Source organism: Saccopteryx leptura, chromosome 13, assembly GCF_036850995.1.
Source record: "Saccopteryx leptura isolate mSacLep1 chromosome 13, mSacLep1_pri_phased_curated, whole genome shotgun sequence".
Lineage (NCBI taxonomy): Eukaryota > Metazoa > Chordata > Mammalia > Chiroptera > Emballonuridae > Saccopteryx > Saccopteryx leptura.
This window is the reverse complement of record NC_089515.1, coordinates 49,308,944-49,336,512: the sequence shown is the minus strand read 5'-3', so window position 1 is coordinate 49,336,512 and position 27,569 is coordinate 49,308,944. Positions and strand designations below refer to the sequence as shown.

General features: G+C 50.2%; 1 protein-coding gene across 3 annotated transcripts in view; it reads right to left on the bottom strand.

Moving 5' to 3' along the window:
- Positions 1–27,569, bottom strand: part of CHD2 (chromodomain helicase DNA binding protein 2) — a 138,740-nt gene that overhangs the window by 75,664 nt on the left and 35,507 nt on the right. For 2 of the 3 annotated variants that reach the window (XM_066355656.1, XM_066355658.1), the window contains exons 6-16: positions 26,244–26,351; positions 23,598–23,738; positions 21,454–21,587; positions 19,913–20,138; positions 18,730–18,830; positions 16,879–16,923; positions 16,534–16,712; positions 11,670–11,794; positions 9,197–9,413; positions 5,551–5,640; positions 4,528–4,718 (exon numbers count right to left, since the gene is read on the bottom strand). In XM_066355656.1, coding sequence (XP_066211753.1) covers positions 4,528–4,718; positions 5,551–5,640; positions 9,197–9,413; positions 11,670–11,794; positions 16,534–16,712; positions 16,879–16,923; positions 18,730–18,830; positions 19,913–20,138; positions 21,454–21,587; positions 23,598–23,738; positions 26,244–26,351 — 1,557 coding nt within the window. The remainder of the gene's footprint in view (positions 1–4,527; positions 4,719–5,550; positions 5,641–9,196; positions 9,414–11,669; positions 11,795–16,533; positions 16,713–16,878; positions 16,924–18,729; positions 18,831–19,912; positions 20,139–21,453; positions 21,588–23,597; positions 23,739–26,243; positions 26,352–27,569) is intronic. The other variant, XM_066355657.1, reaches the window with a different exon arrangement.

The window sequence follows — 27,569 nt, the reverse complement described above, 5'->3', positions numbered from 1 at the left end:
CACGGGGCACTGCCCTGCGGCCGCTCCGACACCAGGCGGCCCTGCCTGCTGAGGCCTTCAGGTCCCAGAACAACGAAATCCAGGGCCTCAAGGTGATCCGGGGCGATGGAACAGTCAAGGCATACGCTCTCTGATGAGACAGACAGACACGGCAAATGCCAGCCCTGCCACCCAGCACAACGCCCGCACCAGCGTCTGCAGCCATTTCTAAACTCAGGCCCAGCCAAGGACCACACCGTGCACTGTCAGGGGGGTCCACAGGAGCCTCAGAAATGTCCCCAAAACTGCTTAACTTTTACCTAAAAATGACCAAGAAAAAGGGACAAGACACAGGTAACTGTCATCAAAAAATTATGTAGATCACTGCTGATCCTTCAAAGAGTAAAAAGATTGTGAGGATATCCTGTGACTTTATGGCAATAAATGGAACAAGTTAGATGAAACAGATAAATTCTTAGCCACAAATTAACAACACTAAGTCAAGAAAAAAACACCTGACTAGACCTATAACTGAAAACTGAGTCAGTCATTAAAAAATTTCTCACAAAGGAAACCTAAGGCCTACATGGCTATATTGGTGAAGCCTATCAAATATTAAAAAGAAACTACACCATCTTGATGAGTTCTTTCAGAAAACAAGAGAGGAGGGAACATTCCCCAATTCATTCTATGACCCTGATACTAAAGTCAGGCAGACATCAAAACAAAATAGAAAACCGAGAGACTAATATCCGTCAAAAACACAGATGCAAATATCCTTAACAAAATATTAACAAACTGAATGCAACAATACAGAAAGCATTCAACGTCAGGATCAGGGTGGACTTACCCAGATTAACATCTAAAACGGAACTATTAATACCACACTGATAGAATGAAGAACACCACAGGGCCATCTCAATATACATACACAGAAAGATAGCCCGTGACAAAATCCAACGTTTATTTCTTATAAACACTCTCAAAAACCATGGATAGAAGAAAACGTCCTCGGCCCAACAAACAGTACCTACAAAAATCCCATTGGGCCCTGGCCGGTTGGCTCAGTGGTAGAGTGTCGGCCTGGCGTGCAGGAGTCCCGGGTTCGATTCCCGGCCAGGGCACACAGAAGAAGCACCCATCTGCTTCTCCACCCCTCCCCCTCTCCTTCCTCTCTGTCTCTCTCTTCCCCTCCCGCAGCCGAGGCTCCATTGGAGCAAAGTTGGCCCGGGCGCTGAGGATGGCTCTGTGGCCTCTGCCTCAGGCACTAGAATGGCTCTGGTTGCAACAGAGCAATGCCCCAGATGGGCAGAGCATCGCCCCCTGGTGGGCGTGCCAGGTGGATCCAAGTCGGGCGCATGCGGGAGTCTATCTGACTGCCTCCCTGTTTCCAACTTCAGAAAAATACAAAAAGAAAAAAGAAAAAAAGAAAAAAAAAATCCTATTGGTCCCATTCGACCCCTACCAATTCTATCCATTATGGAGGATCTAGCCAGTACAACAAAAAGGCAAGAAATAAGACATCCTATCCACACTGAGGAAAGAAAATACAACCACCTTTACCAGAAGATGTGACCCTGTATCTAAAAAATACTGAGAAATAAACACCAACAAGAAACTGTGGGAAAAAGCTTTGCAAGTTCACAGGATCCAAGATCACCCTACAAAACTCAGCTGGAAAAAAGCTAGTAATCAATACAGCAGCATAAGAACAGATACATGTATCAGTGGGACAGAATGGACATTTCAGAAACAGACCATTACATTTAGAGTCGCAGCTGATTTTCAGTTAAGGTACCAGGCAATTTAATGAAGGATACCATTTTCAACTAATGGCAGTGGGACAATTTCCAAAATCCCTCAGCAAACAAGATTGAACTTAGGCCTTCACACTTAACACTTTGAACAAAAAGTAATTCGCCCTGGCTGGTTGGCTCAGTGGTAGAGCATCGGCCTGGCGTGCAGGAGTCCCAGGTTCGATTCCCGGGCAGGGCACATAGGAGAAGCGCCCATCTGCTTCTCCACTCTTCCCCCTCTCCTTCCTCTCCCGCAGCCAAGGCTCCATTGGAGCAAAGATGGCCCGGGCGCTGAAGATGGCTCTGTGGCCTCTGCCTCAGGCACTAGAATGGCTCTGGTCACAACAGAGCAGCACCCCAGATGGGCAGAGCAACGCCCCCTGGTGGGTGTGCCGAGTGGATCCCGGTCGGGCACATGCGGGACTCTTAACTGACTGCCTCCCCATTTCCAACTTCAGAAAAATACAAAAAAAAAAAAAAAATTCAAAATAGAGCACAGACCTAACTGTAAAAATTAAATTAAAACTTCCAGAAGAAAATAAAAAAGAAAGCCTTTGTAACCTTAGGTTAGGCAAACAATTTTCTTTTATGACATTCAAGTGGAATCTATTTTTTAAAATGCTAAATTAAACTTCACCAAATTGAAAATTTTTTGCTCTGCAAAAGGCAATTCTAAGAACATGAAAAGATAAGCCACAGACTGGGACAATTACAGTATTTGCAAATCAAATACTAATAAAGTATTTGCATCCAGAACACTAAAAAGAAAAAAATTAGAAACCTGTTCAACTCGAAAGACAAGCCGATCCAATTTTATAATGGGCAAAAGATGTGAGGAGACATTTTACCAAAGATACACAAGTGACTAATGAACACGTAAACAGATGTTTGACATTATTAGCCATCCTAGAAATGCGAGTCCAAACAACCATGAGACAGCACGACAGGAGACTGACAGCACACCTTGTACTGGTGATGACAGAGAAACCAACAAATTCAAACAGTTTTCTAATAGGAATGTAAAATAGCCCAGTCTCTTTGGAAAATAGCCTGGTAGTTTTTTAACAATATAAACCCCACTCCTGAGCCTCTAACCAAGATAAAACATAGGCCACACAAGGACACAACAGCCCAAAACTAAAGCAGCCCAAATGTCCATTAACAGGAAAATGGACAGGCACACAATGGAACATTAGTCCGTAATAAGAGAATTGCTCCTGATCAACTATGACAAAGGTGAATCTCAAAAATATTGTGCTACGTGAAAGGAGCCAATAACAGAAGCCTGATTACTAGGATTCCATCTACATGGAATTTCCAGAAAAGGTGTATCACTAGGGATAAAAGCTGAGTCGTGACAGCCTCAAGCCGAAAGAGATTAGCTACGAACAGGCGAGAGGGTTTTTGGATGAAAAAATATTCTAAAACTAGATTATGGTGATGGCAACACAACTCTAAAGATTTAGGGAAAAAATAATGAATCATATATTTACAGTGGTACACTTAAGGACATGTCAATTATGCCTCAACAAGTTGGTTTAGAAATTAACACCTTATGAGGGGAAGGGACCATTTCTATGCTGGTCATTAGACTATCCAGAACGTGTCGATCCACTTCTGACACACAGCAGGCACTCACATCTTTTCAGAATTTTAAACAAGACGGGGCATTTACCTTGACAACTCTTAACTGAACTGTTTACTGAGCGCCAGGCCCTATTGTAGGCAACGTGGGCCATCAAAAAAGTAAAAAAAAAGATCCCCATTACATCTGAACTCATAATTTAGTGACAGAAGAGAAAATAAGTGAAAAAAGAAAATAGAAAAAAGAGGTGCCACACAGAAAACAGAACCAGGTCGGGACAATAGCGTGGTTATGAGGTTACTTGAAGGTAAGGTGGTCTGAGAAGACCTCCAAAGGGAGGTGGTCACATCACCTGAGGCAGAAACCTTAAGAAGTGACTGCCTATGTGACAAGAACATTCCAGACTGCAAGCAGCAAGGCAATGGCGTGGCATGCTACAGGGGGAAGGGGGGCCAGACGGCTGAAGCAGAGCAAAGGCAGAGACAGCGGGCCAACGGGAGTCAGACTGTCAAGGGGCAGACTGAGCAGGTCGCGGGCCAACGGGAGTCAGACTGTCAAGGGGCAGACTGAGCAGGTCGCGGGCCAACGGGAGTCAGACTGTCAAGGGGCAGACTGAGCAGGTCCCTCAAACTAGAGCAGCAAGAGTACATTTCATTGTAAGGTCATCCAACACCACTGGGTAATTCTGTCTTTTCTGGAATGTGCATACCATCTCTGCCATGAAAATCCTCTCAAAACAGACACCCCACAGATCTTTAATAAGATCTGACCAAGACCTGAAGCTGACGCTTCTGTTTGCAGAGGTTTGGATCTGAAGTATTTTTAGGCCTCATCACACTGTGTACCTGGAGACTTCACCTGAATTGTGCTAACCACCTTATAACAGTGAGAAGGTCTAACATTTCTTATTTACTCATTATTTCCCCAAAGCAGTAACTGATTCAACGTGTTTGGTATGCAATCTAATTTCTTCCTCAACAGGCTGACTTCTGTGCCTTCTCTCATTTATTACGGAACATTTTAATATTGTCCCTGCCTCAGTTAACGCTTTGCTTTCCCCAAAACATGCCATCCATTGTCCCTAAGGTCTACTAAAAAAAAGTTATAAAAAGCATTGGCATTTCAGACACTCTAGCATGTTTTGAAATACACAGGAAGGGAGCTTACTTCTCCGGCATAATAAAGTGCAGCAAGGACCAGAGCTCTTTGAGAGAATTCTGAAGAGGGGTCCCCGTAATCAGGAGCCTATGGTTGGACTTGAAATCAATCAGAGTTTTATATAATAAAGAGTCATCATTCTTCAACCGATGGGCTTCGTCCACTCCCAGAAAGGCCCAGTTAATACTGCCCAGCACAGTCTGAAGTAAAAAACAAAACAGAACGAGCCACCAGGTCAGAAGAGAACCCAAAAGTACTTTCACGTGTTAATTATCTCTACAAATGCCATCACAAAGATATACACAGAAACATTTATTCTTCATGGACTTCACGTGGATGAGGATGGTTCTGTTCATTCTGTTGGTTGCCCGGGTGACGACGCAAACAGAGCGCGTCCTTCTCTAAAAGGGACGGGGGCTCTCTCATGCCAGGTATTGCTGCATGCCCACAGGAAAGACACAAAAATCGCTATGCTGGGCAAAAAACCCAAAAAACAACAACAAAGACATGATCTTGCCATCTCTCCTTCATAAAAGTTCTTCTCGCCCTGTTCTCCAGCCCAAACCCAAAGCGCAGAAACATCAAGAGCCACCAAATTGAACTTATTTACACTTATCGTCACCAATGGGATCACCTGCCACGTGCATTTCTTAGTAACTGCAAGAAGGAACCAGTTTAAAGAGCTTCATCGTCCTGTCCTTCTCAGAGACCCGCCCCATCATCTGTTCTGGAAAAGCTCCTTAGCAATGACTCGGGCCCAGTTTCCAATGACTAACTAGGACCTCAGCAAAGTGACAGGCCTAGATCCCCCTTCAACCTGTTGAATTTGGGTGGATGAGGTGACCTGAGGTCCTCCCTTCAACGGAAGGTTCTGTTTTCTATTTATAACCTTAAGATTCTTTATGGATGTTTCCCATTTCTTTGCTTTTTTAAAGAAATAAAGAAAAACAACATGGCAGGTGGGTGGTGCCGACCTCACCACCTGGACAAGTCACACTAGAAGGTTCAGCAGCTGAGCCGCCGATTACACACCTTATCTTTTAAGAGGATCTCGTATGTCGTTATAAGTGCATTGAACTTGAGTCTTTTGGTCTGAGAATGAATCCATTCATATTCCCGTATCTATAAAAGAAAACGGTAAGTAAGACACAATTTCTACTTTGACCTTTTTAGACCCCTTCAAGTCTTATGCAATAGAAACATGCCCAATAAAAAATATTAGAATTTAATACATATCTTACATATTCTAAAACGACCTCACTAAGCCAAGTACAGAGCAGTAAGACTTAGAAGAGCTCAGTTATGGAGCAGCAACCTTTACTGCCCTAACGTAAACAAAACTGTCATTTCCCTCTGCCCCTCCGCCCTCAACACAACTGACCCCCAAAATATGCATTTCATCAGCAGTTGAACCCCCAAATCAAAATTTACTCAAGAAAATATAATTTGATTATTCTCTGGGCAGGGCAAATACTTTTAATCAACAGGTAAAACAAATTCCAACCACTAAGTAGGTCAGCAAGTTCACTATCATAGAGCAGAAAGATGTGGGCCCCCCCCCAAAAAAAAGGAAAAGGGAAGCTTAACAGCTGAAAATATAACTCAACACAAATGAAAATAACATCAACGTGAAGGGACGCAAAAGCCAGCCCGTGCCCACAGAGGGATAGCTGGTCACGGGCACCCGAACAACACAGGGCCCGGGACAAGGCTCCCGAGTTTAGGTGTCAAGTCAGAAAACAATCAGAAGACAGGAGAACGTGCAGCTGACTGCCTCCACAGGGGTAGAGACTGACTGCCCCCACAGGGGTAGAGACTGACTGCCTCCACAGGGGTAGAGGCTGACTGCCTCCACAGGGGTAGAGACTGACTGCCTCCACAGGGGTAGAGGCTGACTGCCCCCACAGGGGTAGAGACTGACTGCCTCCACAGGGGTAGAGACTGACTGCCTCCACAGGGGTAGAGGCTGACTGCCTCCACAGGGGTAGAGACTGACTGCCTCCACAGGGGTAGAGGCTGACTGCCCCCACAGGGGTAGAGACTGACTGCCTCCACAGGGGTAGAGACTGACTGCCTCCACAGGGGTAGAGACTGACTGCCTCCACAGGGGTAGAGACTGACTGCCTCCACAGGGGTAGAGGCTGACTGCCCCCACAGGGGTAGAGACTGACTGCCTCCACAGGGGTAGAGACTGACTGCCTCCACAGGGGTAGAGGCTGACTGCCTCCACAGGGGTAGAGGCTGACTGCCCCCACAGGGGTAGAGACTGACTGCCTCCACAGGGGTAGAGACTGACTGCCTCCACAGGGGTAGAGGCTGACTGCCTCCACAGGGGTAGAGACTGACTGCCTCCACAGGGGTAGAGACTGACTGCCTCCACAGGGGTAGAGACTGACTGCCTCCACAGGGGTAGAGACTGACTGCCTCCACAGGGGTAGAGGCTGACTGCCTCCACAGGGGTAGAGACTGACTGCCTCCACAGGGGTAGAGGCTGACTGCCTCCACAGGGGTAGAGACTGACTGCCCCCACAGGGGTAGAGACTGACTGCCTCCACAGGGGTAGAGACTGACTGCCCCCACAGGGGTAGAGACTGACTGCCTCCACAGGGGTAGAGACTGACTGCCTCCACAGGGGTAGAGGCTGACTGCCTCCACAGGGGTAGAGACTGACTGCCTCCACAGGGGTAGAGACTGACTGCCTCCACAGGGGTAGAGGCTGACTGCCTCCACAGGGGTAGAGACTGACTGCCTCCACAGGGGAAGAGACTGACTGCCTCCACAGGGGTAGAGACTGACTGCCTCCACAGGGGTAGAGACTGACTGCCTCCACAGGGGTAGAGACTGACTGCCTCCACAGGGGTAGAGGCTGACTGCCTCCACAGGGGAAGAGGCTGACTGCCTCCACAGGGGTAGAGACTGACTGCCTCCACAGGGGTAGAGACTGACTGCCTCCACAGGGGAAGAGGCTGACTGCCTCCACAGGGGAAGAGGCTGACTGCCTCCACAGGGGAAGAGGCTGACTGCCTCCACAGGGGTAGAGGCTGACTGCCTCCACAGGGGAAGAGGCTGACTGCCTCCACAGGGGAAGAGGCTGACTGCCTCCACAGGGGAAGAGACTGACTGCCTCCACAGGGGTAGAGACTGACTGCCTCCACAGGGGAAGAGGCTGACTGCCTCCACAGGGGAAGAGGCTGACTGCCTCCACAGGGGTAGAGGCTGACTGCCTCCACAGGGGAAGAGACTGACTGCCTCCACAGGGGTAGAGACTGACTGCCTCCACAGGGGAAGAGGCTGACTGCCTCCACAGGGGTAGAGGCTGACTGCCTCCACAGGGGTAGAGGCTGACTGCCTCCACAGGGGAGAGATAAATGTGTGTATATATATAAAGGAACGTGCGGCTGACCGCCTCCACAGGGGTAGAGGCTGACTGCCTCCACAGGGGTAGAGGCTGACTGCCTCCACAGGGGTAGAGACTGACTGCCTCCACAGGGGTAGAGATAAATGTGTGTATATATATAAAGGAATACTGGATTTTTCAGAGCACTCCTTGTCCTCACCCTTGAATGCTGTGCTTACATTTTGCACAATCTACGAAGTTTCTTTTTTTAATCCTTTGTTTGCCATGGTTTTAAAAAAATGAATTAACAAAGCTAAAAACTGCTCCCTTCTTAGAAACTCAAAATGAGGGCCATGAAGTCTCCCAGGGTTTAGGTGAGACAATGAAAATATTTGATGCAAATAAGTTTGAATTAGCATGATAACACATGATTGTAACATCTCTCAGAGGTCTGCAGATTCCTGACAGCCTGCTCTTATTACCAGCAGTCCCCCAGAAACAGTCCAGTCTTACAGAAGGGGGGGACAAAGCAAACGGTACGGGACCAGACACACTGTCCGCACCCCACATTCTAGCTGGCCGGGGACAAGGGTTAAATGCTGAGTCAGTGCCGTCATCAGCTGGTTGGCAAGACTGTGATCTACTTTGTAGCCCACCATGAGTATTACAGGTAATCTACGTAAGGTACCTGTCTCAGAGCCTGGCACATAATGAATGGGTGCTTTCAAAAAAAAGTCGTTATCAAGAACAGATCTGCTTGCTAAACGAAGATACACAAGTCCCAGTGTTCTTCATTTCTGCTGCTTAAGCTCAATCACAGGCAAAGCTCAGGTCGGCTGCCTTGGAGAGGCTCGCTGTCCTCTCCCCTGACTCCTTTCTTGTACGTTCTACATCCGCACCATTTTAATTACTTTTTCTTAATTTAAAATTGTTCATTTCTAGTTGCAACCTCACCATTTTGAAAGGTTAGGAACCGCATTCTGAGAACCCAATTATGATCAGCAATACCTCTCTACTCAAACAGCAAAAATCATGCCGACGTTATTCAAGGTATTAACTCCTTATCATCCTTCAAAAATAAAGCCGTCTTGGAAATACAGAGGACAGAGGGAAGAGAGACAACATTGCAATCCGACTAAGAGACGCCCTTTCATGAATTTTCTTCAAGCAGTAAGCAAGCACGTTGCAGTTGTATTTTTATGAAACATACAGCTCCCAGTATCGGGGGCACGGCAAGGTGCCAGAATCATACTTTTACTAAACACTATAATGGCTATAAGGTCAATTTCCAAAAAGACATTTATAACACAGATGCTATCCCCATTCTTTTTGTTTACACACCGTATTTCTGCTCATCAGGTCACCTATGTAAACCACTACGTTAATCTCTGGTGCCCAGATCTCAAACTCCCTCTGCCATGAGGTGAGGGTGGATAAAGGGACGACTATAAGAAAGGGGCCATACAGCTGGTGTTGGTGGAACAGGTAGGAGAGGAATGATATTGTCTGGATGGTCTTTCCTAGGCCCATTTCATCAGCAAGGATTACACTGTTGCTTCTGCAGAAAGAAAAAAAAGAAATCGTTAGTGCGCACGCACGCACACACACACAAAACCAGTGAGGACACCAATGTCCTGTGTGCGCGCACACACACACAAAACCAGTAGGACACCAATGCCCCCCGATGTCACCGACCAAGACATTTTGTGGTGAGCATCAAATGTATTTCCTCTCACGTGCAATGAAATCTGCTACATAAGAAAGTAGAAGTTATAAAGAGCAGAGTGACGTGAATTCAGCATGATCAAGATTTGGATTCCTTTACTTCAAGAGCCTGGCCAAACTACACTGTTGGCCTTGCACTGTGGCCTGTACACCTACCCCTGTAACAGAGAAGGCAGGTGTGCACAGATGCATGGCCGTGGCTTCCCAGACAGAAAGCTGGGCTGACTGGCTAGCCCCACTGCTGGGGAACCCCACAGCCTGACAGGTGCCTTGGCTCAAATCCCCTTAATCCACCACCACCCACTGGATTGCTCAATGCCACACACACTGCTCCCTAGACACACACGCTGCCGTGCACAAAGCCTGCTGTAAATACAGCGCCATCTACAGGCGTGGAGGGCTGACAACTCGGAATCCCACCCTATGCTGCTGAGTCAGAGCATCTGGAAAAGGGCTCAGGAATCGCACTTTTAACAGCACTTCTGCACATTCTGATGCAGGTGTGTGCCTGGGACCACACTTTGGGAACAGTGCTTTAGCAGAGGGGCTAGATTTCAACAGGATACCAACAGGAAAAAAAATGTGTAGATATAAGAAGAAAAAACTGGATGAAATGGCCAGAGTTAGGAAAATCACATTCAGGAAGTAGGAAATACCCACTCATGGGGCAGGAATTTAGAAATACACATATGACAGGTTGAAAACATTAAGTGTTTTGAAATCAGGCCACTGCAGGTTTACACGTATATAATACACACTTAACCAGGGAACCAGAGAGCACCGAAAGGGATGTACGGGTTCAACACAACTTGATTTGAAAAACGAGGTGCTTCATTCACCAAAAAGAGATCAGATTTTTAATTTAGAGAAAAGACACAGACGCACACACAAAAAAATCAAAGCAAAATATACTTGAGGAGAATGATGAGGTCATTCCTCCATAAATCTCACACTTATTTTATGTGCTGTTCAGATACAGCCTATTCCTGAGTCACTTCCCATCACAGCTCTCTCACCTATCCACCCTACTAGAAGGAAACAGGGTCAACGTCCACCAATATCTCCTCTCCCGGGTCAATGCTTTATCCACTGTGCCACCACAGGTCTTACCTATCTCCTCTCCCTAACAAGCTTTTTTCCCAGAATATTTTCGATCCAAAATTGGTTGAGCCCGACCGGACGGTGGCGCAGTGGATAGAGCGTCGGACTGGGATGTGGAGGACCCAGGTTCGAGACCCAGAGGTAGCCGGCCTGAGCGCGGGTTCATCTGGTTTGAGCAAGGCTCACCAGCTTGGACCCAAGGTCGTTAGCCTGAGCAAGGGGTTACTCAGTCTGCTTTAGCCCCATGGTCAAGGCACATACGAGAAAGCAATCAATGAAATCTAAAGTGCCACAACGAAAAATTGATGCTTCTCATCTCTCTCCCTTCTTGTCTATCTGTCCCTATCTCTGACTCTGTCCAAAAAAAAATTGGTTGAACCTGGCCCTGGGCGGTTGGCTCAGTTGTAGAGCATCGGCCAGGCATGTGGATGTCTCAGGTTTGATTCCTGGTCAGGGTATATACAGAAGAAGCAACTGTCTGCTTCTTCCCCTCTTCTCTCTCTCTCTCTCTCTTCCCCTCTTGCAGCCATGGCTCAACTGTTTTGAGCACATCAGCCCTGGGCACTGAGGATGGTTCTGTGGAGCCGCCACCTCAGAAACTAGAAATAGCTCCGTTATGAGCATGGCCCCAGATGGACAGAGCGTCGGCCCCAGACGGAGCTGGCTGGGTGGATCCTGGTTGAGACGCATGCCCCAACCTCTGGAGAGATCCTCTAATCTCTGGAGGATCAAGTCTGTCTATCCTCCTCACACTTGGGGAAAAAAAAAGAAAATTGGCTGAACCTGTGGATTCAAAAGGCTGGCTGTACTCTTCTTGACTTCAGAGTACAATGGTATTACAGACACATAAAAGAACACCCAGGAGGGACTTCTCTCAATCACACAATTTTTTTATCTCTACAAATACCCAGCAGAAAAAAAGCAATTTTTCACAACTAACAACAAAGAAGCCAGAAACAGGGAAGAACCCGTCAGCTTTTCCACCTACTTGCACCAGGAGTGAGCGAGCCAGTTGAGACCTTCGAGCTGATAGTCACGGAGCTCCAAGCTCTCCCCTCCCAGATACGCCGGCTGTTTCTTTAAAGCCACGAATCGTGGTCTCTGCTTAAGGGCCTGAGAAACGACAGTGAACAGAGCCCAGTGAGCAGAGCCCGGGTCTGAAAAACACTTTCTTCCTGACCCTGCGTGAAAATGTTTGCCACGACGTACATGCTGTACGCGCCAAAGCATAAATCTTCAAATTTCACACCCAAATCACCACCCCCTCCTCCTTCCACCATGGCCCATGTGTCCGAGACCAGAGTGCGTCCCGAGGCACTCGCTCAGGACCTTGCTCCTTCCCGGAGGCGAGTCTGTGACCATCACCGAGTGGCCCCTGTTGTATGCCTTCTCCGCTGGACGGCAGCGGGTGAAGGTGATGTTTTCGGCTCCAGACGGGTGAGGGAGAGCAGTCTAGGAAGGCCCTACCTCCACGGTTTACAGAGAACATGGATTCTGTGGCCAATTCAGTTTGGGAAACAATGAATTAAGTTATATAAATTTCATTACAACTTTTTCAGAGTCTCACATGCCTGTGTCTCTTATGAATTGACAGGAGAAATTCAGGAATACTTCCCAAAGTTACTTGGCCACAGCTACGTCCCTTGTCCTCACACTGGTCCTCCCAGGGACTTCTGTATCCTCTGCTTCGCCCCCTCTTCTCTCTCTCAGGATCCCTGGGTGGATCCTGGTTGAGGCGCGTGCCCCAACCTCTGAACACCGGGCTTTAATGAACGACTGCCCTCACACATAGCTCTTTAAATAAAATAGTGTTCGTTCTGCTGCTCTGCTCAGTGGAGGAGGCGTATCAATACCCATAAGATAAAGTCAAGATACCCTTCAAGCTATTCAAGACCTCCACACTGTGACCTCAGGGTGCTTGTCAACATCACCTTCCTCCTTTCCAACCTTGCTATTCCTTCTGCTGCACTAGGAGGATCTCTTCATCTTGGAGTCTTTCAGGACAAGGCAATACCCTGGGCCCATCTCTCCATCTACCCAGCATCGGTCTATCCTACAAACAGGGACCCGGTTCGAGGGCCACCACTTCCTCTTTAGAAACCCTCCAATAATGACTGGGGCTCAGCGAGTTCCACCTCTGTGCTCCTCTGACTGGGCTTCTCTTCACCGCTTTTATCACTCACTGATCCTCAATGACAGATAGAGGTTCTCAAGATAGAGGTTTCATGTCATGAACTTGAGTGTCACCTTCTTGGAGACTGAGCCCTCGTCTTACATATACTTTTATTACTGAAGACTCAAGGACATCGCTCTACACACAGCAGAGGAGAAGGATGTGTACACCCAACCCAGCCAATACAGTACATTTAGTTACTAAACAGAAATCAAGAGATGCTCCTCTTCCTATCATTCTTCTTTAAAGTACTTAACTTCATTCAAGTGTTCTCCACAACAGCCCTAATTAGACACATCTCCTTCTACAAATTATAAGATGAAAGAAGTCAGCAAAGCCGCTAACAACTCATCCTATCCTCTCCTTTTAATGCTTTTTCTTCGGTGTCAAGGTTAACTCACCCCTCTCGTTTCAAAAATGGGAATTATCGTTTACTTTAGTAATAGTTTCTCTCCCCAGGACCAGAGCGAGCAGCCCTGACCACTCCCCCTGCCCCCGGAAAGCCCACCTTGCACTCTCCCCAGTTCCAGAGCGAGCAGCCCTGACCACTCCCCCTGCCCCTGGAAAGCCCACCTTGCACTCTCCCCAGGACCAGAGCGAGCAGCCCTGACCACTCCCCCTGCCCCCGGAGAGCCCACCTTGCACTCTCCCCAGGACCAGAGCGAGCAGCCCTGACCACTCCCCCGCCCCCAGAAAGCCCACCTTGCACTGTCCCCAGTTCCAGAGTGAGCAGCCCTGACCACTCCCCCTGCCCCCTGGAAAGCCCACCTTGCACTGTCCCCAGTTCCAGAGCGAGCAGCCCTGACCACTCCCCCTGCCCCCGGAAAGCCCACCTTGCACTCTCCCCAGGACCAGAGCGAGCAACCCCTGACCACTCCCCCTGCCCCCGGAAAGCCCACCTTGCACTGTCCCCAGTTCCAGAGCGAGCAGCCCTGACCACTCCCCCTGCCCCCGGAAAGCCCACCTTGCACTGTCCCCAGTTCCAGAGCGAGCAGCCCTGACCACTCCCCCTGCCCCCGGAAAGCCCACCTTGCACTCTCCCCAGTTCCAGAGCGAGCAGCCCTGACCACTCCCCGGCCCCCGGAAAGCCCACCTTGCACTCTCCCCAGGACCAGAGCGAGCAGCCCTGACCACTCCCCGGCCCCCGGAAAGCCCACCTTGCACTCTCCCCAGGACCAGAGCGAGCAGCCCTGACCACTCCCCCTGCCCCCGGAAAGCCCACCTTGCACTCTCCCCAGGACCAGAGCGAGCAGCCCTGACCACTCCTCCTGCCCCCGGAAAGCCCACCTTGCACTCTCCCCAGTTCCAGAGCGAGCAGCCCTGACCACTCCCCCGGCCCCCGGAAAGCCCACCTTGCACTCTCCCCAGGACCAGAGCGAGCAGCCCTGACCACTCCCCTGCCCCCGGAAAGCCCACCTTGCACTCTCCCCAGGACCAGAGCGAGCAGCCCTGACCACTCCCCCCGCCCCCGGAAAGCCCACCTTGCACTCTCCCCAGTTCCAGAGCGAGCAGCCCTGACCACTCCCCCCGCCCCCGGAAAGCCCACCTTGCACTCTCCCCAGCTCCAGAGCGAGCAGCCCTGACCACTCCCCCGGCCCCCGGAAAGCCCACCTTGCACTCTCCCCAGGACCAGAGTGAGCAGCCCTGACCACTCCCCCTGCCCCCGGATGCCCACCTTGCACTCTCCCCAGTTCCAGAGTGAGCAGCCCTGACCACTCCCCCTGCCCCTGGAAAGCCCACCTTGCACTCTCCCCAGGACCAGAGCGAGCAGCCCTGACCACTCCCCCTGCCCCCGGAAAGCCCACCTTGCACTCTCCCCAGGACCAGAGCGAGCAGCCCTGACCACTCCCCCTGCCCCCGGAAAGCCCACCTTGCACTCTCCCCGGTACCAGAGCGAGCAGCCCTGACCACTCCCCCTGCCCCCGGAAAGCCCACCTTGCACTCTCCCCAGGACCAGAGCGAGCAGCCCTGACCACTCCCCCGCCCCCGGAAAGCCCACCTTGCACTCTCCCCAGGACCAGAGCGAGCAGCCCTGACCACTCCCCCTGCCCCCGGAAAGCCCACCTTGCACTCTCCCCAGGACCAGAGCGAGCAGCCCTGACCACTCCTCCTGCCCCCGGAAAGCCCACCTTGCACTCTCCCCAGTTCCAGAGCGAGCAGCCCTGACCACTCCCCCGGCCCCCGGAAAGCCCACCTTGCACTCTCCCCAGGACCAGAGCGAGCAGCCCTGACCACTCCCCTGCCCCCAGAAAGCCCACCTTGCACTCTCCCCAGGACCAGAGCGAGCAGCCCTGACCACTCCCCCCGCCCCCGGAAAGCCCACCTTGCACTCTCCCCAGTTCCAGAGCGAGCAGCCCTGACCACTCCCCCTGCCCCCGGAAAGCCCACCTTGCACTCTCCCCAGGACCAGAGCGAGCAGCCCTGACCACTCCCCCGCCCCCGGAAAGCCCACCTTGCACTCTCCCCAGGACCAGAGCGAGCAGCCCTGACCACTCCCCCTGCCCCCGGAAAGCCCACCTTGCACTCTCCCCAGGACCAGAGCGAGCAGCCCTGACCACTCCTCCTGCCCCCGGAAAGCCCACCTTGCACTCTCCCCAGGTCCAGAGCGAGCAGCCCTGACCACTCCCCCGGCCCCCGGAAAGCCCACCTTGCACTCTCCCCAGGACCAGAGCGAGCAGCCCTGACCACTCCCCTGCCCCCAGAAAGCCCACCTTGCACTCTCCCCAGGACCAGAGCGAGCAGCCCTGACCACTCCCCCCGCCCCCGGAAAGCCCACCTTGCACTCTCCCCAGTTCCAGAGCGAGCAGCCCTGACCACTCCCCCCGCCCCCGGAAAGCCCACCTTGCACTCTCCCCAGCTCCAGAGCGAGCAGCCCTGACCACTCCCCCGGCCCCCGGAAAGCCCACCTTGCACTCTCCCCAGGACCAGAGTGAGCAGCCCTGACCACTCCCCCTGCCCCCGGATGCCCACCTTGCACTCTCCCCAGTTCCAGAGTGAGCAGCCCTGACCACTCCCCCTGCCCCTGGAAAGCCCACCTTGCACTCTCCCCAGGACCAGAGCGAGCAGCCCTGACCACTCCCCCTGCCCCCGGAAAGCCCACCTTGCACTCTCCCCAGGACCAGAGCGAGCAGCCCTGACCACTCCCCCTGCCCCCGGAAAGCCCACCTTGCACTCTCCCCAGTTCCAGAGCGAGCAGCCCTGACCACTCCCCCTGCCCCCGGAAAGCCCACCTTGCACTCTCCCCAGGACCAGAGCGAGCAGCCCTGACCACTCCCCCGCCCCCGGAAAGCCCACCTTGCACTCTCCCCAGGACCAGAGCGAGCAGCCCTGACCACTCCCCCTGCCCCCGGAAAGCCCACCTTGCACTCTCCCCAGGACCAGAGCGAGCAGCCCTGACCACTCCCCCGCCCCCGGAAAGCCCACCTTGCACTCTCCCCAGGACCAGAGCGAGCAGCCCTGACCACTCCCCCGCCCCCGGAAAGCCCACCTGCACTCTCCCCAGGACCAGAGCGAGCAGCCCTGACCACTCCCCCGCCCCCGGAAAGCCCACCTTGCACTCTCCCCAGTTCCAGAGCGAGCAGCCCTGACCACCCCCTGGCCCCCGGAAAGCCCACCTTGCACTCTCCCCAGGACCAGAGCGAGCAGCCCTGACCACTCCCCCTGCCCCCGGAAAGCCCACCTTGCACTCCCTGGTCGGGATGGTCTTGGAGCTGTTCCGACTGTGAAAGCCGTCGATGCAGCCCTGGAACTTCTTCCCGATCAGCGCCTCGTCCTCCCAGCTGCACTCCGAGTAGGGCAGCCCCATCCACTTGCACAGATACTCGGGTTCGTTGGAAGGTGCCGGCTTCCGACTGTGAGCTAGTTCATGTACAAACACGTACAGGTCAGCCACTGTCCATCAAAGGGGGGGAGTGACATTCTGTTTTACACATAACCAGTGAAAAACGTCATGGGGCAAAACTGTCAACACTATATACTGCGTGTAAACGCTGAACAGTATTTATGAACAAGATCTCTTGCTTACCTGGGAAATCTGTTTGACCCAGTGTAGATTTGCTCGTCTTCACAGCTAAACAAATGGAAGAAAGGAGAGAAGAGTGATCACTATAATCAAGGAGGGAATGACATTTTTAAGTCCTCTGAGAAGCAGTGAAGACAGACTGACTGGCATCTCACACAGAAAAACGCGGTCGTGTTCTCACGGCCCCGTCTAGCTCTCACCCCGGTCCTCTGTCCCTTTCGGCAGAACTCCCGGGGACCGCTACTCTTCCTCCCTGTCCCCACTCTCCCCTCACTCTCTGGAGGCCACCTCAGTCAGGCTGCACCCCCCCACCGCACACACCCACTTCTCCAGTGCCACACCAGCCGCCGGGTTCAAGGACCAGGCCCGGTGCTCACGGCCCAGCACGGCACGGCCCGGCACTGACAGCGCCAACGGCCCGGGGGCAGGCCCTCCTCCTGAGCTGTGGGGCCCACCTGCTCTCAGTGCAGCTCTCCCCCCGACCCCTCCGCCTGGTTCACCAGCTACCCCTCCCTCAGTCTCCTCCGCTGGCTCCTCCCACTTCCAAAGGCAGCAATGCTCTCACTCTCCCCTCTCCCCAGACACTAGTGCTGATAACCTCACTCCATCGTAGGCTTTTTTTTTTTTTTTTTTTTTTTTTTACAGAGACGACAGAGAGAGAGTCAGAGAGAGGGACAGACAGGGACAGACAGACAGGAACGGAGAGATGAGAAGCATCAATCATTAGTTTTTCGGTGCACATTGCGACACCTTAGTTGTTCATTGATTGCCTTCTCATATGTGCCTTGACCCTGGGGCTACAGCAGACCGAGTGACCCCTTGCTTGAGCCAGCAATCTTGGGTCCAAGCTGGAGAGCTTTTGCTCAAGCCAGATGAGCCCATGCCCAAGCTGGCGACCTCGGGGTCTCAAACCTAGGTCTTCCGCATCCCAGTCCGATGCTCTATCCACTGCGCCACCACCCAGTCAGGCCATCGTAGGCTTTAAATACTACCTTATCTATCAATTCTCAAGTCAAAAACGCCAGTCCAAACTGAGTTCTCAACCTCAGGCCCACACGTGCTGCAGCCTTCGCACTACTCTCCACTTCGACGACTGAGAAGTGCATCAGACCCAGCTCTTCCTTCAGTCTGCCCGCTTCCGGAAGCGGTACCCCTATTCCCAGGTCAAGATCTTGGCATTGGCCCTGACCAGTGGGCTCCATGGTAGAGTGTCAGCCCGGCCCATGGATGTCCGTCATTTGATTCCCAGTCAGGACACACAGAAGCGCCCATCTGCTTCTCCACTTCTTTCTTCTTTCCTCTCTCTCTCTCTCCCCCCGCCCCACAACAATGACTCGATTGGCTTAAGCGAGTTGGGCCCGGGCACTGAGAATGGCCCTATGACCCCCCTCACGTGCTAAAATTAGCTGCCAAGCAACAAAGCAGCAACCCCGATGGGCAGAGCATCCCTCTGTAGGGGGCCTGCCGGGTGGATCCCGGTTGGGGTGCATGCAGGAGTCTCTCTGCCTCTCCTGCTCTCACTTCATTAAAAAAAAAAGATCTTGGCACCGTCCCTGTACCTCTTCCTCTCATTCCCCCACCTCCAGGTTTACCCGCACATCTCGCGGAGTCGTCTCAAACAGGAAACCTAGAGAAGAGCACCGTTGGATCCCCGCCCCGCCCCGCCCCCCGGAGCTCAGCCGAGGGCCGTCCCCGGCTCCCAGCTCGCACCTATGACTCTCTCCACTATCTGGAGTCGTCTCAAACAGGAAACCTAGAGAAGAGCACCGTTGGATCCCCGCCCCGCCCCGCCCCGCCCCCCGGGGCTCAGCCCAGGGCCGTCCCCGGCTCCCGTCCCCGGCTCCCAGCTCGCACCTATGACTCTCTCCACTATCTGGTACTGCTTGTTCAGCTCCGAGGCCAGCTCTTGTTGGCAGTTGAAATATTCCACGTCTTCAGGAGAAACTTTCCCCAACCTGGACAGACAGAAAAAGAACACACACCCTTTCAATCTGGGGGAGCCATCCGTAACATCGGTCAGAGCCAAGTCAGAGGTAGCAGAACAGGAGCTAAGCCGTGACCTCCTTCCGCCCCCTTCATCTAGCAGCCAGCCCAGCGATTTTACAAAAGCGAACACTCCCAGAAAACAGTGATCACCCCAGACGACTCCTCTCTGATAGGGCCTCTTGACAAAGAAACCTAAAAATGACTATTTTGCGACACATTAGTGTCATTTCATGGGATAATGCCTATATCTAAACGCATCCCAGAAATATTACCAGATTTAAAAGATAACGTGCCTTTTTTACTATATAATGGGCTTCAGAACTGATTAAAGGTGACTCTTTGGGGGAAACCAGTTATTCTTAGCACCAAAGCTCTTTAAAAGGACAACCGCAGTCACCTGACGTTAGATTACTACTGTACTGAGAATTTTAAAAGTCTATGCTTTATAAACTACTCCTACCTTAGGTATGCGCCTTTTTATTTTTGACTCAGGGAAAACATGTAATGTGGTAAAATACAGGGAGTCCTCAGGTTACGACACAGTTCCATTCCTACAACAGTGATATAACCCAAACTTTGGTGTAAGTCGAAATACACCCTCACCTAAGTCACTCACCTGCCCTAAAACAGTTGTAAAATCATAATCTAGAACATAAACACACAACTAAGACACAGAAAAAGGAAAAGGACATAATATACTATTCTGTACCCTCTATTGCATATTCTTCCGCTGCGCAACCAAACTAGTTTGCCTACATAGTCCACAAGCATGATGCTAACGGCGTAAGCTGAAACACGTCTCAATGTTTTAAGTTTTTATGGAAGTGAGCATCGTAAATGCAAAACATCCAACGTCGAGACTATCGTAACCTGAAGACCACCCATAGTATATTTTGCCTAGCAATGAAACAGAAATTAGGACTCATCTGTCCCTATTCCTCACACACAATAACAATCTGCGTCACACAGACAGGTGTGTGGTCCAGGGCTACTAAACCTTCCCGTCCCTCAGGCCGCACGGGCACCCTTCAATCCGCGACGTGAAACGCACCACTGCTTGATCTCATCCTCTTTCTTCTTGAAGTTCTCGAGCTTCTTCAGGCCCTTGACCTTCTGCTGGTGTAAGGACTCCTCGCTCTCCCACGTGCTGTGGATGTGCGACCAGCCCTTCCACTTGATGAGGTATTGGACTTCGCCTTCATCCTGCTCCGGGTCAAAGTCGCCGCTCGGGTCCCCGTTAGCCTCGACGGCGTACACAGTCGTAGCTGCTCCAGTGGCTGGGAAAGGAGCCAGTTTTTAACACGCTTTAGAAAGTATGGGAAACCTGACACTGAAATGCTTCCCAAGTATGCAACTGTCTAGGGCAGCGGTTCGCGACCCCGGCGGGGGTCGAATGACCAAAACGCCAGGGTCGCGACCCACAGGTTGAGAACCGCTGGTCTAAAAAGTCTCCTGTTTGGACAACGCACTGAAATCCTCTGACTTAAAAGAAGCTGAAATTTACAAACAATACAGGATCAACTAGATCAATGATCGCAAATGCTTTCAAAATGCAAACCCCATTTTTACACTTTAAAACGTATTCCCAGATTCTGCTGGTGAAATCAATGAAATCGTGGTGTCCAAACACAATGGCAACATCCTTTCGTTTTGGTGCCTAACTCGGAAAGCAAATCCATCCCTCCAGTAACATTAAGAATAAGGTAAAAAAAAAAAAAATCTCAAGCCCTGGATGGTTGCCTCAGTGGTAGAGCGTCGGCCTGGGCATGTGGATGTCCCGGGTTTGATTCCCGGCCAGGGCACACAGGAAAGGAGACCCTCTGCTTCTCCACCCCTCCCCTCTTACTTCTCTCTCTCTTCTCCTCCCCTCCTGCAGCCAGGGCTCCACCTGAGCAAGTTGGCCCGGGCGCTGAGGATGGCACCATGGCCTCTGCCTCTGCGCTAAAAAAAATGGCTCTGGTTGCAACGCAGCAGGGGCCCCAGAATGGGTGGAGCATCACCCCCTGTGGGCTTGCCAAGTGGATCCCAATCGGGGTGCATGCAGGAGTCTGTCTCTGCCTTCCCTCCTCTCACTGAAAAGAAAATAAAAATCTCTCCCATCAATTCCCTTTTAACTTTCTTAACCTTTTGAAGATGAAAAGAATAAAAGAGAAAAATAAATTCAGTATTACCTTGATTATTCCTACATGGAAAGATTACTTTTAAGAAACTAGGTTGGGAGATGTATCAATTTCAATATAAAAAAAATCTTCACTACCATCCAAACCACGCACTGACCTAGTTTCATTCATTTCACAAGCAGAGTCAGTAACAACAAAAGGCACCTGTTTTCAGGTGGATGAGCAGGAACCTCTGCCACATCACTGCTCTTGAAGGTATTAACACATCTAGACTAGCTTCGCTTTTAACATCTCAGAAACTATTAAATGCAGCCCTCTATTTTCAGCTCTGAAACATGATGGGTCAGAAAAATGTCCACATTTCACAATAAACATGGACATGGACCAAAACACATTTCAGAGCTGAACTATGTAAAACTGGGGCCTCACTGAGCGGATAGGAAAAGTAACTCACTTTCCCAAGGACACATACCTCCTTTCTTCCCCAGCCTCGAGTCCAGGACCTTCTCGATGGTTTCACTATTATCCTGCTGGTCATCAATTCCTTCCCCAGTCATCTCAATGAGATCGTCCGAGTCGGTCTCAAAGTCATCATCTTCTTTATAACTGCAGAAGGGACAGTGCTGAATAAATGAGACACTACCTTCTCAGAACCTAACACTGCCACACAGAACATCACGGGACCAAAGAACCACACCACGCTGGCTCCAGTGTGTGCTTTTACAGACCAGCCACTGACGGTGGGCTCCAAGTTCTTTCTTTTCCTATTTACTGTACTAACGTGTGCTTATAGACAACCTCAGGAGGCTAACTCATTTCAAAATAAAAACAGACTGTATTTACAGTGATCTGTGTTAGCAATGTTGGGAAAACTACAATGACAGGCCTATGTGTTCATTTTTTTAGTGAGATCATTACTGTGTTATTACAAAATAGGAACAACAACACAGAAAATGTATAATGAACAGGAATACATGCTGGTAGGCAAAAGACAAGCAACATTTCTAAGGTGAAATGTCTCAACCCTGTATTTTATTTCCCAGTGACAAGAATATGAAATTTAAGTTTTTTCAAGCTTCTGAGAACGTCAATAAACATACTTCTTAGTAACAGAATATTCAAATGTGTCTTCCATCACATATAATTCGGGGACATTTCAAAATGAATATGAAGCGATAAAATATCCCCTAATTTTTGTGAGCTGTATATTAACAAGTGGTTTGGGAGTTACACAGAGGAAAAAATAACCATGGATACAAGTGGGAGGGAAAAGCTCTACATCAGCAAATCTGAAGCCTAGTCCCAGCTTTGGAACAATTAATTGGCTACATTGGACAGGTTATAAATATCTCCAGACCCGAGGATCAACATCTCTTAAGTAGACCAAAATATTTGCATGCCCTTTAAAAAAAATTAAATGCCCTTCGATTCACATAAAATAAAATATTTCTTTTATTTTATTTTTTTATTTATTCATTTTAGAGAGGAGAGGGAGAGACAGAGAGAGAGAGAGAGAGAGAGAGAGAGAGAGAGAGGGAGGGGAAAGAGAAGAGAAGGGGGGGAGGAGCTGGAAGCATCAACTCCCATATGTGCCTTGACCAGGCAAGCCCAGGGTTTCGAACCGGCGACCTCAGCATTTCCAGGTCGACACTTTATCCACTGCGCCACCACTCCACTGCGCCACCACAGGTCAGGCAAAAATAAAATATTTTTGCATGTATGCATTCCCTTATTTCATTATGTTTATGCACAGAGCCTATTAAGGCTGATAAAATTATTATTCCCCAAATATCAATATATAAGCTATGTTCAAAAAATTTTGTCTGATTCAAAGAGCAATTTCGGAAGCAAGAACACAACCCAAACATCTTTCCTAAAAAAGGATGTTATGAAACAAAGGTAACATCACTAAGCAGCCTTGACAGGCCTTGAACCTGAAGCAGCTCTCTCTACAGGAACAAGGGCTTGAAGTCAGCTATTGTTAACTTGTTCCGTGTTGCCACTGGCCAACATGACTCTTTTCTGCCGGAACACAGACCGGATCTTCAAACACCTCCACGCGACAGCGGTCATTACTTCTGCCTCCCGCATGCGTCCTGCTGGGCTTCGAACCAGGCCCACAGCCATCACTGATGCTATGTCCCCCTCCCGCTAGAGAACACCTCGGGCCCGGGCCTACCTAACATTCTTAGCCGCCCCGTCCCCCTCCCGCTAGAGAACACCTCGGGCCCGGGCCTACCTAACATTCTTAGCCGCCCTGTCCCCCTCCCGCTAGAGAACACCTCGGGCCCGGGCCTACCTAACATTCTTAGCCGCCCTGTCCCCCTCCCGCTAGAGAACACCTCGGGCCCGGGCCTACCTAACATTCTTAGCCGCCCCGTCCCCCTCCCGCTAGAGAACACCTCGGGCCGGGCCTACCTAACATTCTTAGCCGCCCCGTCCCCCTCCCGCTAGAGAACACCTCGGGCCGGGCCTACCTAACATTCTTAGCCGCCCCGTCCCCCTCCCGCTAGAGAACACCTCGGGACGGGGCCTACCTAACATTCTTAGCCGCCCCGTCCCCCTCCCGCTAGAGAACACCTCGGGACCTAGAGAACACCTCGGGCCCGGGCCTACCTAACATTCTTAGCCGCCCGGCGCCGAGTCTGCCTTTTGGGAGCTTCGTCGTCTTCGTCGTCGTCCTCAGAAGACTCTGGCTTTTTTTTCTTCCCACGCGGAGGCTTAGGTTGCTTTCTGACACGGGATTTGGGCACTGCTCTAAAATGAGAAGAGCAGAAACGGCAACGTTTACTCTATCATTCGATGTTTACTTCGAATCCGTATTATTAACCAGGGGAACACTGGAAATGTCTGTTCCCGGGTGCCATTCTCATTCACTAGAGATCTGCCTTTTCACCGTGGAAGGGTCCCCAATGCTAAACGAAGTCAAATCCAGGAGACAGGGCGGTCCCGAGGCTGGGGACCTCAACTGTCCTCAGGACCCCTGACACACACACACACAGCACAGCACGGTGGCTTCTCTGTGCAGGGCAGTTTGGGGACAGCTCTCAAACGTACCAGTGTAACAACTTTACTTCTAGAACTGATTCTACAGATACACACCAAACAGGCATATTAGGGTGTTCACTGATTATTATTTGCAGTAACAAAAGATTAGAAAAACTCTTAAGTGTTCATCAACTGGGAACTAGTTCAATAAACAGAATACTGTGGAGCCATTTTTTTTAAAGGGGGCGGAGGGAGTTTTTCGTGTACAGATGTAAATTAAACATTTCCAAGATCATGAAAAAAAATACACAAGATGCATGGAATGTATAGTCTGCACAGAAAGAGAAGAGGACCAGAAATACCTGTACACATACATTTCGTACATGTGTGTCAAGGGCACCAGGAACCGCCAGAGAGGCGGCCCCACCTCAGACCAACGGAGCAGTCGGCGGCCACAGCCCCAGGGGACTCCCACACACAGCCTGGACTGAGGGCCGTAATCTAGAAGCTCACACAAGGAAACCCCAAAATTACCACGCTCTCCGTGGTACAAGGGTGAGAGAGAAACAGGAGATGGAAGCTATCACATCCGTCTGTCTCTCTTGGACCTACCATGCCTAACACTACCACAGCGGATGCAAGATCAAGGGTCTAATAAATCAGTGGTCCCCAACCCCCGGGCCGCGGACCAGTACCGGTCCACAGAGAAAGAATAAATAACTTAACACTGTTTCCATTTTATTTATATTTAAGTCTGAACGATGTTTTATTTTTAAAAAATGACCAGATTCCCTCTGTTACATCCGTCTAAGACTCACTCTTGACACTTGTCTCGGTCACGTGATACATTTATCCGTCCCACCCTAAAGGCCGGTCCGTGAAAATATTTTCTGACATTAAACTGGTCCGTGGCCCAAAAAAGGTTGGGGACCACTGTGATAAATGATGAGGAGAATGTAGAAAACAGAACTGTGCTGTGAGCTGAAACTCAGCTGAAAGGAGACAGATGCAGCCGATGACCCTCCCTGTGGGCCGGGACAGGAACAGTGTCCTACGCTAGGTGCAGGCCAGCATTTGCTGTCCATAACCAGAGGGTAGTTTTGGCTTTCCCAGACAAGAGGCAAAACTGAAGCGACTGCACAGGAACTTAAAACAGCAAAAGAAAATAAACTTTCCCATAATTTTTAGTGACAAATTCAAAATAAAATAATCATCATCAAGTGGTATTTTTTGTGATACCTACGAATGAGAAGAACAACTGTTAGAATTAAAATTTGGTGTTCCCTATCATCTAACTATAAATGTTCATCTCTAAAGCGATACTTAGCTGGCAGGCCGGACAAAACGAGGCGGTGAAACCCAGCCCCATCCTACACTGACCTTAGAGGAGGTCAATTTTCCTGGGACCTCCCTTCCCCAGTACCAGGGCCTCCTGTTGCCATTCGTCGGGTCAAACATTACCAATCTCCAGCCACCTCCTTTCCTGTACGATTAGATTCTCTGTTCAGTGTTGTATAGATTATACGAACAAGGTAATAAACAGTAAAGTATGCTTTCAACCAGGCAATCAGTGTTCCAAACTTAAGAATTAGATCCTTCAGGCCCCCTAGCCAGTTGGCTCAGTGGTGGAGCATTGACCCAGCATGTGGAAGTCCTGGGTTCAATTCCTGGTCAGGGCACACAGGAGAAGCAACCATCTGCTTCTCTCGCCCTCACTCTTCCCTACTTTCTCTAACTCTTCTCCTCCGGCAGCCATGGCTCAACAAACCTAAGCCCATCGGCCCTAGGCAGAGGATGGCTCTGTGGAGCCTCCACCTCAGGTGCTAATAGGATAATAGCTCAGTTACAGGCATGGCCCCAGATGGGCAGAGCATCGGCCCCAGATGAGGACTGCTGAGTGCATACAGGAGTCTGTGTCTCTCCTCTCCCCTCACTTGAAAAAAGATCTTATGCAGTAGTCAAATACACAAGGAGCTTTTTTAAAGAGAAGACACATTCTTCCCCCTAACTAATCGCCGTGGAGTAAGCAACAGTAAGAGTCACTCTGAGCCAGATACCATGCAAACACCCACAATCGGTATAAGCAGCCCCATCGTCCAATCATTGCTAACGATGCAGGCCGGCAGGAGGGCACCATGGGCCTTCCAGACCCAGGGTCATCACACAGCGCGTCCCATGTCCCGCCAACCAGGGCCCCCTTTCTAAGCGCAGCAGCATCTCCGCCTAAGCACCGTCAGCCAGCCGGAAGCAGAGATGTTCGCGCGCACACTGCACCTTCGGGGGACGGGCCTCCTGGCTTTCCCTTTTTTTTGCTCTGGTTCACTCTCTGCACTGGTGCCTTGCTCCTGTTCATCTTCTGAGGGCTCCCGCTTCCATTTTTCTCTGTGATCAAAAGCAAAGCAGAATTGATTTTTTTTCTGAAGGAATTCTCCCAATTGTTGAACTTAAACAATTTGACACCACCAATTTGGATCTAGTTATCCAAAAGGCAGAACATGGTTGTTGTTTTTTTTGTTTTTTTTTAAAGGACAGAGAGAGAGTTAGAGGGAAGAGAGTTAGAGAGAGGGATAGATAGGGACAGACAGCAGGAACGGAGAGAGATGAGAAGCATCAATCATCAGTTTTTCGTTGCGACACCTTAGTTCATTGACTGCTTTCTCATATGTGCCTTGACCGCGGGCCTTCAGCAGACCGAGTAACCCCTCACTCGAGCCAGCGACCTTGGGTTCAAGCTGGTGAGCTTTTTTTTTTTGCTCAAGTCAAATGAGCCCGCTCATTGGTCACTCAAGGTGGTGACCTCGGGGTCTCGAACCTGGGTCCTCGGCATCCCAGTCCAATGCTCTATGCACTGCGCCACCGCCTGGTCAGGCAGAACACATTTATCTTATCTATGATGCTAGAGCAGGGATCTCAAACTCACGGCCCGCCGAACAATTTTGTGCGTCCTGCAGACTAATCCATGAAGTTCAAAATATTTTGGATAAAATTAAGTAAGCCTAGGGGCCTACTTGTATTTTTCATTTCTCTAGCATCCTAGCTAGATATTAGCTTAGTTTACAGCAGTTGTGATGCGAACTACAGTTTCTGGTCGTTTTGTGACACTGAGTAAACTGCATGTACGATTGTGCTTGTTGTACTGATTTTTTTTTGTTTTCAACTGCAGTGAGAAAAGTGTTGCGTAACAGTTGCCTTTTGTAGACCTAGTGCGGCCCACCGAACGGCTGTGATCTTGCTCTGCGGCCCACATGCTGAGTTGAGTTTGAAACCCCTGTGCTAGAGGTTTCTTTTAGCTCCATGTAAAAGTCGTTTATGTTCTTCCCGGGTCTGTGGAATACATGTTCCTATTTTATCTCTTGTAACACAATAAATGAAAATGGAATCTAAGGCTGTATTTTTTTTAAATGACTTGTTCTGGAAATATCACTCACATTCTATTTTGCTTTGACTGCTATCATGAGCAGATTGAAGCCATAATACACTGCTCACAAAAATTAGAGGATATTTCAAAATGAATGAAGCGATTAAAAAAAGCAGCATTTGATTTTTTTTATTAAACAAAAAGCAAACAAGTCAAAGAAAGTTGTTTGATTATGCAAATGA